We start from the raw sequence: 20,810 nt of genomic DNA on the forward strand, positions 1-20,810 counted from the left end.
GCTGGCCATTGTTTGCTGAACTGAGTGAAAGAGGAAGTGAAAGTGTGCTGCTTTTAAGCGGCATCAACAGCAGGATCAACAGCAGGATCGTATTTCATGGGTTTGCCGTGCCATGCATGTCTGGGGGTTCTAATGCAAACACAAGATAATTTACAAAAAAACCTCATTATGCACTGTAAGCTGAAATCCCTACAACTGCAGATGCCAGAGAATGCTCAATCTTAAATTAGCCTATTCTATGAAATGAAATGCTTGGCATATTTTATACAGATTAATAAGTCGGACTTTGACTGGGTCAGTCTAAACAGAGCACTTGTAGAACTCTACTTTGATTTAGCACCATTTTCAGTGTGCTGTTGAAATACCACAAACAGCTGAGTTGCAAAAGCACATATCATACAAATGTGCTTGCAAAAATACCAGGTATTCGACAGTCTTGCCTTGACCTATGGGTACAAAATAGGCCAAAACACCTCACACTGTTGTGAGTTTTCTATATGAAGAGGAAAAAAACACCTAATTTCAAATACCACAGAACATAGAAGTAGCTAAACCCTGAAGATGAAAAGATAAAAAACACAGAATATGAAACATGTTCGTGGCCAGACTTCACAATATCATCTACAACTATTGGTCAAGGGTTTCATGCAAAACAAAAGGGAAAGTAGAAGCCCCCTTTAAAGGAAGATGAGTGTGGTTGCTCTCTGTGTTTCCCCTGGGTCCTGTAATCCTCCAAACAGAGTTACAAAGTAATGTCAATTTCGACAAATTCTCTTGATCAATGCATCAAGTGCTATCAGTAATTGAGTTTGTAGTGCACAAAAACACTTTAAAAAGTATAGGGACATTATTTTTAAGTTGTTTAAGGTCTGGGATGCAGATGTTGGGGAAGCTGCTTTGTGAACTTTTTATTCCGAAGCTAGAAGTTACTCATAAAAATGTAAGAGTTTAACTACAGTGAAATTACCTTGTTCAAAAAACAACGTAGAATACTACATTGAAGTTATGGGAGCAATATAATTTTAAACTGAACTACCAGATTATATATATATATATATATATATATATATATATATATATATATATATATATATATATATATATAAATTTTTTTTTTTTTGCATCCTGGCACAAAAACAGTGAGGATCTATAATGAGCTAGGGTATCCTTCGTCTTTCTGCATGCCATTACATCTCACTCACAGTCATCGCTCAGCCTTTTAAAGTACATTCTTTAGACCGCTAGCCCATTCAGACATGTTTGACCCTTGCGCACTACAAATGCTTTGTGACACTCTTTGAGCCCAGTCAACGGCAGACTTATGCGCCGATGACATACGCACTGTCCGCCAGTCTAGATAAACTATGCTGCACACAGACAGTCTATTTTTACAACGAAAGCCAAAAACATACTGGTGTACAACAGAACTGAACTGACATAATATATCTCTACAAAAAAGAAGACATTCAGACTGAATAATGTTAGTAGCATCCCTACTTTTAGAGGACAGGTTGAATCAACGGACTTACCATGTCCATTTTGTCTGTGGGCGTCCGTGGTCGTCCTGTACCGCTCTTACTGTGGATGTTGGCAGGCGACATCGCCCTAGAGTTCGTCAGCAGAGAAGCAGTACCTCGGATAGGTTCGTCATCATCTGAATCAGGCAATGGAGTAGGGCTGATATCCTCCAGGCCAGCGCTTGAAGGCCGCGAGGGCCGATGGGGCGGGATGGGGGAGAGCTGCGAGGAGGATGAGGAGATTGGGCTCCCGTCCATGCGCACCTCAGTGTCCGAGTCTCCACGCTCGTTCAGGAACGGCTTCAGAAGCATTTCTATGCGGGAGTCCAGGCTGTTGCGCTCTGACTCCTGGGTGGGGGTGCCCAGTGATGGGCAAGTCTCAGGCGTGGAGGGCGGAGGTGTGGCTGGATGGGTCTCAGGTGCAGGGGGCAGCTCAGGCATTGGTGGTGTCGCAGGTCTGTCTCTGACAGGCGTAAAGTCAGTGACTGGGGGAAGAGGGGCTTGAGGGGTTCTCCTGTAATCCACTTCCCGCTGAACGGGCTGATTGAAGGGGGATTCCGTGTGAGGGTACACAGGGGGCATTGGGGGCTGGTAAGGAGAGAAAGCGGTCTTGAAATTTGCTGTGGCTGGTGGTGGCGGTGTGTGCGCAAATGCAGGGGATGGCGGTTCAGGTGGCTGATGTTGTTTAAAACTGGGTGGCTGCTCTGCGTTGCCGCGGTGTGCCCCTCCTGTGCCATGTACATAATGCCGCTCAGGCCTGCGGTTGTAGGCATCCTGGAATTTGGTTTCATGCCTCCTTGCCTTGTAGCCTCCAGAGGCTTCCACACGGTTAGGCTGGAATGCCGGAGTGCCCTGCCTGCTAGAGTAGTTGGAGTCCTGAGAGAACGGGGTGCTCGATTGGCGTGGGGTGTGCGGGGTGCCCTGGGACTGCGGCGTATCCTGCCTCAGGCTGGAATAGGCTGTATCCAAGGACATGGGGGTGTTGGTGCCACCTGGTGTAGCAGTGCCCGTGACTGCAGAAGAACTGCCTTCAGACAGTCTTCGCAGGGGCTCGCATGCCTGCAGACATACAAATACATGGCTCAGCACAATCGCATGACATACACAGATACATTTTGCATACTTAAAGGGATAGTTTACCCAAAAATCACCTTCATGTCATTCCAAACCCATATTAACTTTCTTTTGTGTAACATAAGGAATAATTTAGAAGAATGTTGACACTGCTGCTTTATCCATACATTGAAAGTGAATGGAGGTTGTCAATACCTGACATTCTACCTAACATCTCCTTTTGTTTTAATGGAAGAAGGAAAGCCATATGGCCTTGGTACAACAGGAGGGTGAGAAATGAATGACAGCTATTTGCATTTTTGCGTGAACTATCCCTTTAAATACCTTCTACATTTCACACTTGATGCAAACAATACACAGAAGCACCACTCTGTCCTAATGCCATTAACAATTAACATGCTAATCAAATACATACTGTACAAACATAATTAGTTATGTCGCTCTTTGTTGTGTTTATGTGGGCCCACTCTGTGATAATGGCTGTAACTGAGGGGACCGTTCAAAGTGCATGTAGAATTGGCTTGCAGTTCTCTGCTGGTTGCGGTTATTATGCTGCATTTCAGTCAATGTCCATTTTACCACCTGCTGCACTGATAACTAGATTAGAGATAAATACTTTTCTTTTGAAGAGAGTCTCACAACATGTTACACAGTGTGTAGCCATAAAATAACTAATAAACAATGAATTAACTAATTAATGACATTTCATGTTATGAGACATTAACAACACCAAACTACTATTTTCATTTAAATATATTATTAATCATATATTCATTTAAATATATCACTAATCATATAAGCTAAAGCTAAAGTGTGTAACCTTTTTGGTGTTAAAGACGTATTCAGAAGGTTGTTTGAAAACATTGTTTATTTTTCCAATTTCATTCGGTGGCGCAGAAAAAGCTTAAAATAATGTTTAAAACTTTCAGCGTTAGTAAACAAAATGAAAAACTACAGTAAACATTTTATGCCTAATTTAATTCTCTTACTGATGAGTGATCCTACAAAACATTTGAAACTGCATCAGATCATTTTAATTAGTGCTTTTTGTTTTAACTGTGATAAAAATATCTCTCTAATGTCTTTGTGCATTTGTAGTAAAACTGTCTTCAGTTGTGTTTTGTATTAAACTTCAGAATTCAAATGCATGCTTTCTATAATTAATGTCATATGTAGTGGCACATTGTTGTTTTGATTTTACCAGCAGGGCTTCGGCTAAGCTCCGTGGAGAAACTTCACAAGCCTCTTCGCCACCAACTGGAAGTGTGAGTGGAGTATAACTTCCATTGATCAAACGCTGGAAGTACCTCTGGCGATTTTCACCTGAGCAGATGGATAGGAATGCAGGTTACTGGGGTGAACGTGTATTATTGGACCACAGCTAATAAGAGTACGGACACAATTAGTTTGTTTTTATTATTACTTGAACTAAAATGTGGCCAGAAAATGTGTGGGACCAATCAGTAAATAAAAGAAAAAAAGAAAAAGGGAACAGACTTGTCTTCATACAATGTACATTTCTTGTATTGTCTAACATTAATTTCCAGATATCATTAAGTAACATTTCTGTTTCTTCACAAAAACATACACAGAAAAAATGTCATTTATATCAATATACAAAAGCAAATACTGAGGCTTACCATTACACATATGAAGTAAACATGAGAGTATAATGTAAATATAAATAACAGTACTCATTATTTAATATCACTCCTGTCATGTCACTGATAGCAGATGTAAGTGTACTGTCTCTTTAAGAGAGGGAGAACCAGCCACAGCTGTCTGTCTTCAGGATCTCTCTTTTACAAGGTTAATGACAAAATTCATAGCTCTTTTCTTTCAGTGTAAAGTCTAAAACCATTCTAGGTTTTAAATTACCAAGATTTCTGTTTGAACAACCATTATGTTGTACTCCTGTTAATTTATATTCATAAAAATAAGACAAATCTTCATCTAGATATTAAGATATTGTAATGAGGTTGAGCAACTGGCATTTCGTTTTTAAATATAGCTAGATATTAAACGGTTAAAAATACATATTTTGTCACGCATAATCTCAGCGTACGGACATAAACAAACCCCTCTGTCTCTGACGTTCCATTTACACTCGTTACCAAGCAACCAACGTAAATTTCTGCATGTGACTTGACGTTCCAAACAATCAATTCAAATATACACGTACGAGCACTGTTTTAGCATAATAGTATTTGCCACGTTATAAACCACTTGTTTAACATTTAAAACATTTAATTCATTAAACAGAGCACTTACCTTTAGGGTCCAGCTCCACGTGGATGATGTTGCCCATTACAGATGTGTTGTTCAGATTCTGAACAGCATCTTTCGCCGCCTTGACGTTTTCGAAAACAACTTTTGCTATTCCGAGGTGTTTTTTATTCTTCGGGTTGTATAATATTTCCACCTCCTCGATGTCTCCGAATTTCTTGCACATGTCGGTGAGGAATCCCTCTCTGACGTTGTCATTCAGTCTCGCGAACGTGATCTCCTTCGGCGGCACGCGACCGACATAACATTCGTCGATCTGGAGAAATAAAAAGTTTCTTGGGTTTATTTGGGGCTGTCGCAAATGAACTGACCCTCTTCCGCAGTCCTGTGAACAGTCTGGAGGTTATTGTGAAAGCATCTGGCACTCATATTTTTAAATAGCCTAAATGTTCAAAATGTTTGCGAGGCATTAGATGTATAAAGCGTTATGCAACGTTTAACGTGCTGCATCTGGCTACTTAAAAACAACAACAAACGCATGCATGTGTCAGGGGGGTGTGACTGGGCTACCTTAAATTTAGGAACCGGGAGATCCGTCTCCTTGTACTTTGTCCAGAGACGACCGATTCTCGGGTCTCTAACGATATCCACTGGTGGCATTCCAGGGTTCTGCAACCAAAAAAACACACATTTATGAACACTTTACGCAAAGAAGCTGTTCAAACCGAGCATGCCACTGTCCCCGGACATGGTTGAACTTCTGAATGTCATGAGCTCCATTCAACGGCAACTTCGAGTTGTTTAATTTGAAAAATAAGTGATCAGTAATGAAGGTTTGGCAGAGCCAAACTCTTTGATGTGTCGTGTCAGGTTTATGTGTGCGTTTACAATGCGCAACAATACATTCACTAACGGTGCGTCAATGTAGACGTTTCTGCTCGCCGGACGCAACGTTCGTAACGGCTCGTTTCCCTCACCGGCATGCTGAAGTGCTGTCCATCGTAGCGATACAGTTTGTGTGATCCCTTTTTTAACGCTGGGTCAATAATCAACTTGTAACTTCTCCAATGATGACTTCGTTTCTCTCCCGAACTGCAAAAAGGATGGCTGTTGTCCATTCCGTTCGCCAAACCTGCGAAGAGAGAGCAAGATATAGAGAAATTGTTGTTTACTAATCCTGACACGGCGCAAAGAGTGATATTTGCACAGAAACAGTACGTTGTAGAAAATTGGGGGGGTTAGAAGCGGAGCCCAGTCACTGAAACAGACATTACAGAGGAAGAAAAAAGAGAAAGCTTACTTGAACTCTGCCTTTTGCCGTGATCTTCATTTAGCTTATTTCTTTCCCCGGGTCTGGACATTTTGTGTCCGAACGAGTAGTTTGATATAAAACGGCTAGATCTTTAGCGTTCCGCCGATCACATTACATGATTTTAAAGATACTGCCTCCTTTTTGCGAGCCAACACATATTGTGCTCCTGTACTCTGGGGTTTCTGTCTCTCCCACAATACACCACTATCTCAACGTTCCGTCCGGCGGCACATTCGACACGCAGTTTCAAAGAATTATTTTTAATTCTCACATCAGTATACTGCTATTTTATGAACTCCAATAAAACACATATACAGTTTCGTGTTTGAAACACGAGAAAAAGTTGCCATATATTAAATTCCGAACACAAAAACAAAGGTTTATAACGCGTTGAATCTGCTTGTTAGATTTACGTGGACGTTAAATACAAGATGGACATGGAGGACCAACGCTGGGGAAGGTTGTTAGAACTGAATTGGGACACGGTCTGCGAGTCCAATCGATTTAGTCCATATCTGGAATGCAAGTTTGCATTAATGTAAACATTTATTCCGGAATATGTTTTGACACGACCCATCTGTTCACGACCAGTCAGTAAAATGAGCCTTTCAAGTGGCTTGACTAAAATGTATCTTTTTTTTTTTTTTTTTTTTGGTCGAGTATTCAGTGTAAATATCTAATGTCTGTTTTTGTTTTTGCCATAGCAGTAGTTTTACACGTCTCGTTGCTTTCCACCATTCCGACCATTGATATTCTGCGGTGCTTGGGCAATTGGCAGGTTAACAACAGTTCCCTTTCTGGCCAATCAGATTGAAGCACCATGTTAGTTTCTGCTATTAGAAGCACAGCCCTCAGTTCTTCCTACAGAGAGCAGAAAGAAGGCTGAATGCAGGCGCAGCCATTTTCTCCTACATTGGAACTCAATGGCCAAAATTGGTTTCCTTTGTTCCTAAAGGGATCTAAATCTTGATTTCATCAGCCTTTTATGGACTATTTAATACATACAGTGTTTCTGTTTGCAGGATCTGAGAAGAAGGAAGAAAAAATGTTGGATGATATCCCTTTGACATTTAAATTTTTTTTTTTTTTTCTCTCTTCCTGGAAACCATCTTTGTCCTAGCAAACTAGGTCATGGCACACCCATATAATAGTATTTTATTCTTTAGTAAAATGTTACTGAGTAAACAATTTGCAATTGATTTATATTACTAATTACAATGTTTATATAAAAAAAAAAACATAAAATATCAGCTGCTTTGTAAGGCCCTTTCTTGTTCAGGGACAAGCATTAATCATTAAGTAAGTTTATCTTTATTGTCTTTGCTTTTTCTAGCTGTAGGGAAACATGTTTTGCTGCTAATTAAAATGAATTTTATGTAAACTGACTGGATTCTATATTTCTTTTCAGTGCTCCCTCAAGATGTCATTTTTGAGCCAACTTTTGTCTCCAGATCATTCAGTTGCATGCTGTTTTTATTTTTTATTTTTTTTTGTTTGTTTTTTTTTTAAATAGCCATTTAAATTGATTGCTTCTCACATTTCAGCAAACAAGCCAGGCCATAGAGAGAGAGAAAGAGAGAGAGAGAAAAAGAAAGGACGATTGGCCTTTTACAAAAATGCTGAATCACAGGTATGATTGATTGAGTTTGTAGATGTTAATTCTCACCCTTGTTGTGACTTATTTTTAACCCTACAGTACTACTATCATCAAGATGATATTATTATTATTATTATTATTATTATTATTATTATTATTTATTTATTTATTTAAGTAAAGCAATATTTAAAAAATGACCAATGGCAAAAATGTGGAATTCACTTTTTCTCCCATGACGTGACAGAAAATGGAAAAAGGAACGGGAATTAATTGGTCAACTGGCAGTTTTAGTAAGTCAATGCTCTTGGGCAACACTTTATATTTGACCTCGTGCCATGGTGCATGCTTTAATTTCATAACACATTTCGTCTCATGGACAACGTAATATGCACATTTCCCCCCCTATATATTTTGGTATAAAGTCGACTTAAACACACACAATCATTATTACACTAACAGAGATATTTACCTTAACATTTTGTTGAAATATTTTTATCAGGCCTATACGCTGAAGAAACAGGAACGTTTTCATTCCCATCTTCGGATCCTTTAACACTGCTTTAAAGAGGGGGTTGGGTTGCAACGCCTAAAAGGAAAAAAACAACAATTTTTTCTGCCATCGTTTTTTTGGAAATAACCATTTAACACCGCTAACTGCGCAGTCTCTAACTACTGGAACTGCTGAAAATCTTGTGGCACTTCTTAGATATAGCAATATGCAAACAATCTCTTTCTCTTCCTGAAGACACTAACAGGATGACAAGAGAAAATACAGTCGCTCTTCATCATTCAGAGGAGAGAAAATATCATCCAGAGCTTTTCTTTCCGAAGGTAATAGTTTATAGGACATTCTGTATGACAAAAGGACGTGGGAATAGTTTGTATTTAAAATATAACATTAAAACCACATTTATTATATACAGTTACAAAATCAACTTTTAATCTCATATATATAATGGGGATTTATTGTAATCGTTAAAGGTGTAAAATCAGTATTCCAAACACCTCTTTTTGTTGACCCATGTCCAAAGCGACCTTAGAAATAGCCTGTTGTTGAATGGCTTCTCTGCTGTTCTCATTTTCAAAATGGCTAGTCCATGCACACAAAGGACTTCATTGAGGGAAATGAAGGTTTCCGCGCCATTCATGGGCGAGGCTCTCGGTCGCTGTTACAAATGATTCAGCTTTCGACACGCAACTATGGCGTTCTCAAGCAAACACAATCTCAAGATGTGCTTAAGAAGGGCTTGAGAAGCCAGGATATTGCATAAAAACACGCTTATCTGAGCAGTAATGTCTTCTGCGTAAAAGGCGCTCTCGACGCTGCTGCGCAAAGCCGTGGAAACCATGTGGCACGAGAGAGAGCGAGAGAATAAAACAGCAGTAATCTGAGCGCTTGGACGCGTGCCACGGGTAGGCTACGGGATATGAATGCACCCACCTATCTAACCATTTAAGGTCGGAGAAAGAACCTCAAACACTGTGACATTTCAATCAGCAAGCACAAAGGGAATATACAGTCCTCTGTTGTGCTCCCTCTCATCCCCCTTTCAAGAACATTCGGTGCTGTTTATTCGTCAGCCATTCAGTGGATCATTTGACGTGAAGCATGCAGGATAAAATAGAACCAGGATTGCGCACTAAGGAACACTTGATTTTTTGGGGGGCGCTTAGGTTTCTGATCTTCTGGTGAATTTATCACACTGTTGCAACACATACCGGTATGTGGTATGGAAATTGTCGTGCTTATTCACAATTTTTTTGGCAATGTAATTTAGCATATTCAGGTTGGAACACAAGTCTAAAGGTGTATTGAACAGACATATCTATAACCCAAACATTTCATCTTTGGAATTTGGTCATTGCGTTGGTCTCTGTCTGTTTAACCCCCTTTTTATATATGTGTGTATGTGCTTGGGGCGACTCCAGGTCTATCAGCCTGAATGGTGTTGCGCAAGGTTCATTCAGGAACACCAAATTTCTCTCTTTGTTTTTGTTTTGTTTTTCTTCGTGGTTTTTTGTTGAGGTAATCCAATCTGATTTTGTCTCTCAGCCATAGCCAAAAGTAGCCTTGTTTTCAGAATATGCCAGAAAAGGAACGACGCCGTGTTGACCACATCGTTTCCTGCCGCACAAGGCTTTAGTGGGTCACGAGGCCGTTTTGTGGCACTCGTGCAATTAATCAGGAAAATCCTCTTTATATTCGTGTCCTGCGAACGCAAGCTGCTTGTAATCTGCTACTTAAAATATAGAAGAAAGTACAGATTGGCTACCAGAGTCGACGCTAGTATGTTAGTATGTGTTCTGTCTGTTTTTTTTTTGTTGTTTTTTTTTAAATACTGGACATGCAAACGTGTGAAATGCATTTCATACCGCAATCTTCGTATGTTCTCTGGACAGCTGGAGTCGATAATCGTCAAATTTCGACATTCAGTTTCACCATTAGTCGACTCGTATCTTTTTTTTTTTTTTTTTTTCTCCCCCTTTCTTTCCAGGCCGCCTTATCTATAGCCATTATTTAAACCTTGAAACGTTGATAGACTAATGTAATTCTTATGTAACTGTCAGTATTATGAAAGGTAACATCCACAGGAGTTTTATGCCAGTGATGAGTGCTAAATTCACCTTCTAAAGCCATTGCAACATTCCACATGACTCGCCGAGTTAAAACCAGATCAAGGCGAGATTTCTCACCGTGGACATATCATTTGGTTCATGTTTATAATTAAAGATGGATCTCATTAGATGGTTTGTAATATGGTGAGTATTTCTACAAATTATTTTTGTGGTTTTTATATAATAATAAATATTAATGTGCTCTCACGTGCATTCTGTTGTTTTTATTGATAACCGTGTGGATTTTATTTGCCTTTTCCTCCCATTGTATTCTTGTTTTAGCAAAAGCCTTCACTTTAGTCAGCTAATGTTCTAATGAACCGTCTATGCGTAAATTCAAGTTTAAACGTTGGAAACGTTTTACATTTCAATTAGCATACATTTAAAATTGGACTGCAATATTAAAGGGACCACAGGGGCCCACTCGCGCATTTTTTTCAGTGCTGCTGTAGGCCGCTTTTGTCCTTCGGTGATGAATTGTCCGCTTTGAGCTCGTGTACCATATAATTATCCATATAAGAAATCAGAGCAAAACGGGCTGAAGGATTAATTTTTAAGCAGTTCATCTCGGCAATCCTGTTCAGAATCACTAACCTCGTCACAGTTATGATGAAGGGATAGTCATATGACGCCTCCTATCTGTGGGCGAAGAGATAAAACATCAACAGAAGGGGGGTCATTAGCAGCTCGCCCATTGGCCACGATCAGGCTGGATTACGTTTAATAGATAAAACAAATAAAGGAAGGCTAAAGATCTGCCCAACAAAGACCTTTAGCTGATTTACCGACTATATTTATAATATAGCATAGCCTCTTCGGCATTATTGCTTTTTTATAACACATTCAGTAGGCTACTACATCAAAAATGTATAAGGCATACATTTACATAAATATATCACTTTATAAAGCAAATTTGTTAAGTGCCATCCTTCCGCTAGAACATATAGTTCCTGACATGTGTGCTACTTGTGGGAAGGCAAGGCAAGTTTATTCACACATTTCAAACACAATGGTCAATCAAAGTGCTTTACATAGGCATGATTAAGTGAAAGACAACAGCTAATGTAATTTTAAGAACATAAAAAAGAATAAGATAATATAAGCATTTAATTAAAAAATGGGCAAAAAATGTATAATGAGAGAATTAAAGGACGTACATTGAAATAAAATAAAACAGTGCAGTACAGACAGGGTTGGGAGGGTTACTTTTTAAATGTGTTCCACTTCAGATTACAGAATACATGCTGTAAAATGTAACTTGTAATGTATTCTGTTAGATTACTCAAAGTCAGTAACGTATTCTAAATACTTTGGATTACTTCTTCAGCACTGGTAGATTTTTTTCATTTGTTTTGACTATAAAAACTCTGCCAGTACAGTAAGACAAAATACACATGTTAAAAATACATTCTCTGAAAAACCTAAATATCTTATGCAGTGTTGTTAATAAAACAAGATGAATCAAACTGATCTTGTTTTAAGGATTTCTAGATATTTTTACAGGAAAATAATATTTTTTTTTTTTCAAGAATATGATTTTTGCCCTAATATCAAAGGTCTTACTAGAAAAAAAGAAATTGTGATCTAACGTGAATTTTCTTGATAAAAAATATGATTGTGCCTGGTAACATGTGCATGTAAAATAGCTAGAAATAGCATTATACAAGGTTTATTTCTATTTCATCTGCTTCAAACTTACTTCTCTGTCTGCTCGTATGAATGTAACACATCAGAAGAAAGTGTTTCACCGCTGTTCAAATGCACTTTGGATCGCGTCATTTATATGTATAAATGTTTTCCATCTGAAAGGACTAAATATTAAATGAAACAAATGATAATAAAATGCAAAGTAATCTCTTCAGTAATCAAAATACTTTTTGAATGTAACTGTATTCTAATTACCAATGATTTAAATTGTAACTGTAGTGGGATACAGTTACTTATATTTAGTATTTTAAATACGTAATCCCATTGCATGTATTTGTTACTCCCCAACCCTGAGTACAGAGATGCACAGGTGAAAAGATTACTTAAAGGAATATTCTGGGTTCAATACAACAGTGTGTTGACATTACATCATCATGGCAACAAAGTTGTAAAAATGGCTGTAATTTTACACACAAAAGGTTAGTAAATTATTTTATCACACTAAATCCTATTAACACGAATATTGTTTGTCTTGTGGCTATACTTTTGGCCCCATTCACTTCCACTGTAAGTGTCTCACTTTAAACCAGATTTGTGCTTTTTGTTTTAAGAAAAGGAGTGGAAAGTCAAAATAAATTTGTGGTAATCAATATTATGCCACAAATGCTGTTGATTGAGCTAAACTTGTATTGAATCCAGAGTATTCCTTTAATTGTATGAATTGATACTAAACGTTGAGGCCTCAGACTCTTAGGACCCCTTTTGTTGAAGAAAACATTTAAAATGTTTTTTACAGTGTTGAGGCCCCCTGGCAGATCGGGAGCCCTAAGCAACTTGCTTAGTTTGCCTATAAGGAGGACCATTTTAAAGAGCAGGCATGAACAGAATGCTTGATTTGAATTTGAAATTAAACCAATTGCAAATTCTAATTAATATTCAAACAAATCACTTAATAAATAAATATATATAAAAATTCTCTTTTTATTATATAGTACATGTACACAGAGATAGCCTGAAGGTACCTGTGCATATAGTATGTTTCTACTGTATGTGGGAGGATAATAGATGTATACAACTTATTGGTAATATACATTTCTACTCTCTTATATAATCAACAGACACTCTCAAGTATCAGCAAATTAAATAATCATATAGATATATTCATTGCAACAATGTTTTGTTGATAACATCTCAAGTATGTACCATTTAAAGAAGCACTCCTATGCGAGTTGTTATGCTCCACCCAATGGAGACCAGAGAATGTGAAAGATGTAGATTTTCACAGTTTTCACTGTCTCAATTAGTTCTCATCATGAAGACAGTTCTCATGACTGGCTAGAGGGAGTGCCAGTGCCTTTATTTACTCCGCCTTATGATGGTACAGACCACGTGTAACAGGGACAGGAAAGGCACATGTTCAACAGGCTCAATTACAGCAACATGCTCTGATCAGAGCTATATTTTACTTGAAAACATAGTCACGTGGTTTGAAAGGAAAAAATGAATGTAAGCGAGAGGAGGAAATGAGAACAGGACGGCAGCATGCTTACCTGGCACAACTTTACTTTTGCAATATGCTCACACGCCTCTGTCCCATGAATTAACCTGACACATCTGTGCACTTGGGCACCTTTTGGAGGAACTGACCTGGCCTTTGTGGCCTCACTAAAGGAGATGACACAGAACGGTATTGTAGCCGGCAATGGCACTCATACTGACACTCTCAAAATTGTGATCGTTGGAGATGGGGGTTGTGGAAAGACATCCCTGCTCATGGTGTATGCCAAAGGAGATTTCCCAGAGGTAAGCATTGAGATATGGGACACATAATAGTTAGGAGTCATACTTTGAGGGGTTTTGAAGGAGCAACACATATATTATAAAAGAAAAAATGCCATATGCCTTCACTCATTAATATGTGTACAGTATGTTTATATATAGGCCCTAACTTGATATTAAAGCCCAAAACATTAAAATCGAGATTTGTTTGAATTGACACAGTTTTGCAGCTGATGTTATTCTTGTGCATATACCAAATTTAATTTAATACTGTACTTAAATGCTATGAAAACTGGTACAGAAATTAAAACCTTTAACCCACATTTTCAGGTGCATTGACAGTTTAAAGAGAAGGAGATATTGCAAAATATGTTACAGTAATGTACACAATAGCCTCAGCAAGTTTTTCCACTCACAGACAGCATTTCTAGTTTCTGCCAACACCTTAACTGTAGTTTAAATGTGTCATGTTGAAACGAATATTTTTTTTTTTTTTTTTTTTTGCACCACCATCCATTATATTCATGTACAACTCTAATTTTATAATGGTTTTCAACAGAAATATGCTCCATCTGTGTTTGACAAATATGTCACCACTGTGTCTTATGGAGGGAAAGACATTCAGTTGAATCTTTATGATACAGCAGGTAAGTGTCAACATCCACCCTGTCTAAAGATGCGAGACACACCTTAGATTCCAAATGTCCCTCTCTCTTTAGTGACACGGTTCATTGGTTGCATGTTTAGACAAGAATATTGAGTGCAAAATGGGTGTGAGGCCAATTGGTAATAGTTTTCATAGCAGTCATCTCAAAGGTGAGACACCATGCAAAATTTGACCGTCACATGTAAACCATTGTACATTTTTGTTTTGTCGTAAATGTTATTTTAATGCTAAATTAATGTTAGAAAGGGATGTTTTCATCACTTTTATTATCGAGACAAATAATCCCTCATATTGTTGTATAGAGGGGCCTATTTATTGACGTTTCAAGACGATAGCATATAGATCTCCTGTTGATAGTGTTTACTTGTAAAATTGACATGTAAAGCCATTGTGAAATATTCATATTCACAGAATTTCCTCTTAGTTTCTAAGCTGTGGATTTGTTAGGACAGAATCAGTTTGCGGATGTGGTGCAACATGCTAAAAGCCACTTTACTAAGTGTGTAGTGTAGTTGTTAATATGTGGATAAACAATGTAATGCGTCTGAAATAATTTAGTCAATTTAGTCATCAAACGTTCTGATATTTTAGATGCCCTAGTTTTGTTGGAAATGTGCTAGTAGTTCATATTGTACTTTGTTTATAGTTCAAACATTTCAGAACTGTCCAACTGTACATTCAGGAACTACAAGATATATATTTAGCATTACAGTGAAGAATGGGTTACCATGGCTGGTATCCACAGAGATAAGGTAGTGCAAAATGGTTTAATCCAACCAAAATAGCACTGTTTATAATAAAAGTTTTCTTTTCATCGGATTTACATTTTCATAATTCCCTGTAATCACTTATACATATGGCTTGCTATAAGAGCTGAAACACTAAGGTACACATTACATCATAATAATGTGAGCACATTATTGTATTTATCCAGTTGTCCTTATTTCTGTGAGGCCCAGATGTTTATAGAACCTGATAAATTACATCTATGTCTTTCTACAAATACCTTTTCTGTACATGAACTGCTTATCAGAGACAAACTGCTGCCCGAGGCTTTCTTTGCCTCACAGGAACAGGAAGTTCAAGCCAGGATGTGGTTTTATACCACATCTCAGCTTTGCGTCAAAATACTCTGTTCATAAAATATGACATTCAAGAACATGCTCTACATGGTCATCATTCTCTTCCTACTCTGTTAAATGACAGTTGTATTCAGATACATAATATCCATCTAAACAATAGTTGTTTTTAGTTACTTCAGTGGATCTATGTGAGTGGTAAAATACATATGTCTAATCCAGATCTGTTGTGTACATTGACAGGCCAAGAGGACTATGATCGATTGAGGCCACTCTCCTATCAAGATGTAAACCTCGTTATCATCTGTTATGATGTGACAAATCCAACTTCTTTTGAAAATGTGACGATAAAGGTGAAATAATTTAGCCTTAAAGGAATAGTTCACCCAAAAATGAAAATTCTCTCATCATTTACTTACCCTCATACCATCAAAGATGTGTATGACTTTCTTTCTTCTGCTGAACACAAACTAAGATTTTTATAAGACAATTTCAGCTCTTTTGTTCCATTCAATGCAAGTGAATGGTGGCCAGAACTTTGAAGCTCCAAAAAGCACATAACGGGAGCATAAAAGTAATCCATATTACTCCAGTGGTTAAATCCATGTCTTCAGAAGTGATATGATAGGTGTGGGTGAGAAACAGATCAATATTTAAGTTCAATGTTTAAGTTCTTTGTACTAAAAATTCTCCTCCCTGCCAAGTAGGTGGTGATATGCACGAAATGCAAATCAGAAAAAACAAAAAAGAAGAATGTGGATGTGAAAGTGACATTTATAGTAAAATAAGTACTTCAGTATTGATCTATTTCTCACTCACACCTATCATATCACTTCTGAAGACATGGATTTAACCACTAGAGTCTTATGGATTACTTTTATTCTGCCTTTATGTGCTTTTTGGATCTTCAAAGTTCTGGTCATCATTCACTTGCATTGTATGGACCAACAGTGCTGAGATATTCTTCTAAAAATCTTCGTTTGTGATTGGCAGAAGAAATTAATTTATACACATCTGGGATGGCATGAGGATGAGTAAATGATGGGATTTGTTCACTCAAACATGACATTTCTGAAGTCATTTGTTCAATATTTTTGCAAACTTTGTCCAAGTTGAGCAAAAGACAAGACTTTAAACGGGTTTTTAGCTTGATCATTATTTTACAATCTTGGCTATTTATGTCAAATTTGGGCAACTGCAAGATTGTTTAATAATGAATTAAGTGACTACTGTGTACATTTGACAGCTTGTGAGCTGATAAAGTTGATCTGAAAAACTTTGACTTGCACAGGATAACATTATACAGATTTTACAAGACTTCTGTAACTTTACTTTCTTGCTATTGGTGGTGTCTCATTGGTCACCTCAGAGGAATGTGCCAAACCTTTTTTAAATAAAGGTAGAGCCAAATGTTTGGACAATTAGGGCACACCTACAAATGTATGAATTTCATTGCATTAGATTAAAAAAAGGTCAAATCAAGTCATCTTCAATCAAATGATGCTGGACCTCTTTTCAGAATTTAGTTTTATATTTTGCTATATAATGCAATAATATTCATAGTTTTTTTTATGAATGGCTGAATTGTCCAAATACTGTTCTCTTTCTGTCTCACAGTGGTACCCGGAGGTCCGTCATTTCTGTAAGGACGTCCCCATTGTCCTCATTGGGTGCAAAACAGACCTGCGAAAGGACAAGGAGAGAACAAGAAAACTCAAAGCCTTAGATTTGGCCCCTATCACCTACCTCCAGGTACGGAATAGGGTCATTTTGATTTCATGTTGACTTTAAAACCCCCATGAAATCGCTCAACCACCACAGTTTTTGACATATATCCTATTGAAACAGGAAGACTGTGCGATTTGGTAGTAATAGGAGGAGGGACATTCTCATTCTACGGATCATTTGATTGACTCATGCTTGCACTACAAAGATTTTTGTCCATTCATATTTTTGGGCAATATTCCGGGTCCACTGGAACTTAAGTTCACTTGACAACAGTTGTGGCATAATGTTGATTACTTAAAAATTCACTTCAACTTGTCACTCCATTTCTTTATAAAAAAGCACAAATCTGGTTTGCAGTGAGATACTTACAATGGAAGTGAATGGGGCCAATCTGTAAACGTTAAAATACTCACTTTTTCAAAAGTATAGCCACAAGATGTATACAATAAGCGTGTCAATGTGATTTTAGTGTGATATAATCGCTTACTAACCTTTTCTGTGTAAAGTTATATCCGATTTTACAACTCTGTTGCTATGACGACGTATCGCCGTAAACCCTAAAACGACCATTAAAATGACAATTTAAACAACTTTACAGCTCAAATAATACACATGTTATAACAGTAGAATTAATGTAAGTGTTTTTACAAAATTATAAGCTTCACATTTCTGCTTTTAAACCCTTAAAAAATTGGCCCTATTCACTTCCATTGTAAGAGCTTCACTGGAACCTCGATTTTTGGAATATTCCTTTAAATGTGTATATCCGTTAAATGTTAATTTAGTCATCTTTTAGGAGTACACTAGCATATAGATGGCTTCAAAGCTAATAGACAGGGGCTAAAAGACACAAAACTCCAATTTTTATTTATGGGTACCCTTTAATTGTAAGAGTAAGTGCATGAAAGTTCTGCCAGTGGTGACATGCTCAGTTTCTCACCTTCATTTGTCATTTCCAATAGGGCGAAGAGACCCAGAAGCAAATGAATGCTGAAATATACCTGGAGTGTTCAGCTAAATATAGAGAGAACGTGGAGGACATTTTCAGAGAGACAACCAAACGGGCGTTAGCAGCAAGGGCTAAAGCAAAACATGCCCGTAAAAAGAAGAAACGTTGCACTATTCTGTGATCATTGCTGGAAGAACTGATGCCTAAAACACATTTTCTCCATTCATTTTTTGTATACATGAACTACAATATGTTGTACACATTCAGAAACCTTTGAAATTCCCTGTCTCAAAGGAGTATTTTTCTTAAGGACATAAGGAGTGTTTTTTCAATGTCCTGCCAGCAAGAAAGGCTTAGTATTCGATGGCAGATAACATTCGAATTATCGAAACCACATCCTTCTGTGTTACTGATATGACTTGATGGAATATTGTCTTCCACAACTGTGGATTTAATAAGAAACCAACAAAAACTAGAGAAAATGCTGCTGTTGTTTCAGAGAAGACCACAAAGAGGGGTCTCGTTTTAAGTATGGTGCCCCTTTGGTTACAATTTATGTCTTTTTATGATGGTTTACTGTTTTAACATGCAACTAATATGATTTCATTCATTTAATTTTGTAACTCCACTTATTATCCATTGGGCTATACAAATGTTTTTTTTTAAACTGAGGTAGAGAGAGCTTTACTGAGAATGTGCGGAATAATTCATCACTCTAGTTTGCTTGTGAATGAAGAAATATAGTGTGTTGCAGACGCCCCAGTTTCCCCTACTTACACAATAGTTGCAGTTTTAAATGTAAAAAAATAATGCTGAGTTACAATATTGTGACATTCCATGGGCTTCCAAATCTCTTTGATTGTCTATGTTTTCATATATTTGGAGAAATATCACTTTAACTTTAGACCACAACCATCTTGCCCCTGTAACTGGAAATTTCATTTTATTTATAGTTCTCACGTGTTCAAATCTCATCCAGGGGCCAGAAAGTGTTGAATTAGATATCATATACAATGCAAACAATTGGTGTTTCCACCAGCTGTTTAGATTGGTATATTTGTGCAATGAAATCATATTTTTAAGATCTAGATTGTGTGTATTATATAATGTAATTTATTTTTTTTTTTTTTTTGGTGAAACAGGTTTGCGTCACTATTATAACAACTTAGTCGTTATTACCATATTTTTTTGTGTAGGCCTATTTTCACCCTGAATCATAAAAATCAAACTGCAGCCATGTGCTGGTTTCAAATTGGCACAAGCAGACAAATGATAGTGAAGTGAAGTTTGAGTCTTTGCTTTCCCTGCAAAACAAACTTGGTCAGAATACAACAAAGATCTCGTTGTGGTTTATACAACAACTCCAGCTAACAGCAGGATGCGACCATGGTAACGGAAGCCTTCATACACTGTTGCTCGACACAATGAGAGTCTTAAATGTTTCTTCAGCTTTGAATTATTTCATGTTCATATTAATTTTGATGTGGTTAGCATTTTTATGAGGCACATATATTAATTTAACAATTTACTAGCTTGTTAGTTGTAAATATTCAAGCAATTGCAAGTCATTTTTATTTTATTTTATGTAAATTACTATAGCAATAATGCCAGTGGCTTGACTTGGATCTTGCGGGACCCAGTGCAAAGAAACTGTCGGCGCCCCTCCTTGGGGGACCTTTGTCGTTTTTCATCACCCGTTGGCCCGCAGTCATTTTTATGGTTTCCTTTGGTTGACCGTTGCTGGCCCCTCTCACCCTGTGCCCTAGGGTGGCTGGCCACCCTGCCCTCCCTCTAGTTACGCCCTGAATGATGCACAAATTTAAAGGTGCACTCAGTTTTTTTTTCCTCATTAAAAAGTTTCATTCCTAAAGAAATGTATAGCAATTTTGAAACCTATTTATAAAATAAAGACAACACACATGAGATAATGACTCAGTCATTTCAGTAACTTAATAAAAGCTGTTTTATTCTACATGGAGAGGGTCACCTCATGGGGGTTGCCATGTTTTGATCACATGACCATTACTCGCTTAATCTTAGTAACTGCCCTGTTATAGAAACTTTTACTCATGGATTAACTGAACTATGTCTGACTGTGAATAGTGAATTTCTACAATCGCATCGATTACTGTAAACTATTGTGTAATAATACTGCATCCACACCACTAGGTATGGCTGTAAGTCTTAAACGACATTCCTAAAAATGACCGTAAGTGTACCTTAAAGGTGCACTCAGTAATTTTTTTTGAAGTAATTCGAAGTGACTTGCATTGGCTTACAGTGACACCTAGTGGCCTGGAAGCTGCATCATTTAAACACAGTAGTAAGGCGGGACTTCTGACCATTGGGCGCTCAGAGCTTCTTGGTTGGTCGTTCCAATTTCTCCCATTCATTTAAATAGAAGTGGCCTGTCTCTGCAAAACAGTCTCTGGTAATATTCAGCTGGTCATGTGATTCTAACATGGCAGCACTCATGAGGCGCCCCTACCCCATGTGGAATAAAAAAGCTTTTATAAGGCTGATATGACTGATCCCTTCAGCTCACATGAGTGCTTATGGTTTCATGCATATGTTCCAATATTACTACTCATCTATTTAGAAGTAAAACTTTTTAAATGA

The 20,810-nt window shown here is 37.6% G+C and overlaps 2 protein-coding genes across 4 annotated transcripts in view; one reads left to right on the top strand and one right to left on the bottom strand.

The window, feature by feature from the left end:
* The window catches only part of setd1ba (SET domain containing 1B, histone lysine methyltransferase a), a 33,366-nt gene extending 21,597 nt beyond the window's left edge, over positions 1–11,769 (bottom strand). Inside the window, exons 1-7 of one of the 3 annotated variants that reach the window (XM_051684539.1) lie at positions 8,732–11,769; positions 8,196–8,312; positions 5,795–5,949; positions 5,388–5,486; positions 4,863–5,133; positions 3,793–3,914; positions 1,530–2,576 (exon numbers count right to left, since the gene is read on the bottom strand). In XM_051684539.1, coding sequence (XP_051540499.1) covers positions 1,530–2,576; positions 3,793–3,914; positions 4,863–5,133; positions 5,388–5,486; positions 5,795–5,935 — 1,680 coding nt within the window. In that variant the 5' untranslated portion in view covers positions 5,936–5,949; positions 8,196–8,312; positions 8,732–11,769. Of the gene's footprint in view, positions 1–1,529; positions 2,577–3,792; positions 3,915–4,862; positions 5,134–5,387; positions 5,487–5,794; positions 5,950–6,117 lie in introns of all 3 variants that reach the window. The other 2 variants (XM_051684537.1, XM_051684538.1) reach the window with 2 other exon arrangements.
* A 1,307-nt stretch (positions 11,770–13,076) lies between these two features.
* Positions 13,077–19,424, top strand: LOC127432993 (rho-related GTP-binding protein RhoF-like). Its single transcript, XM_051684569.1, has 5 exons — positions 13,077–13,792; positions 14,328–14,415; positions 15,758–15,867; positions 17,132–17,266; positions 18,205–19,424. Exons 1-5 carry the CDS (start codon positions 13,664–13,666, stop codon positions 18,370–18,372), a joined length of 630 nt encoding a protein of 209 aa, XP_051540529.1. The 5' UTR covers positions 13,077–13,663; the 3' UTR covers positions 18,373–19,424.
* The last annotated feature ends 1,386 nt before the right edge of the window (positions 19,425–20,810 follow it).

This window comes from Myxocyprinus asiaticus, chromosome 42, assembly GCF_019703515.2.
Source record: "Myxocyprinus asiaticus isolate MX2 ecotype Aquarium Trade chromosome 42, UBuf_Myxa_2, whole genome shotgun sequence".
NCBI lineage: Eukaryota > Metazoa > Chordata > Actinopteri > Cypriniformes > Catostomidae > Myxocyprinus > Myxocyprinus asiaticus.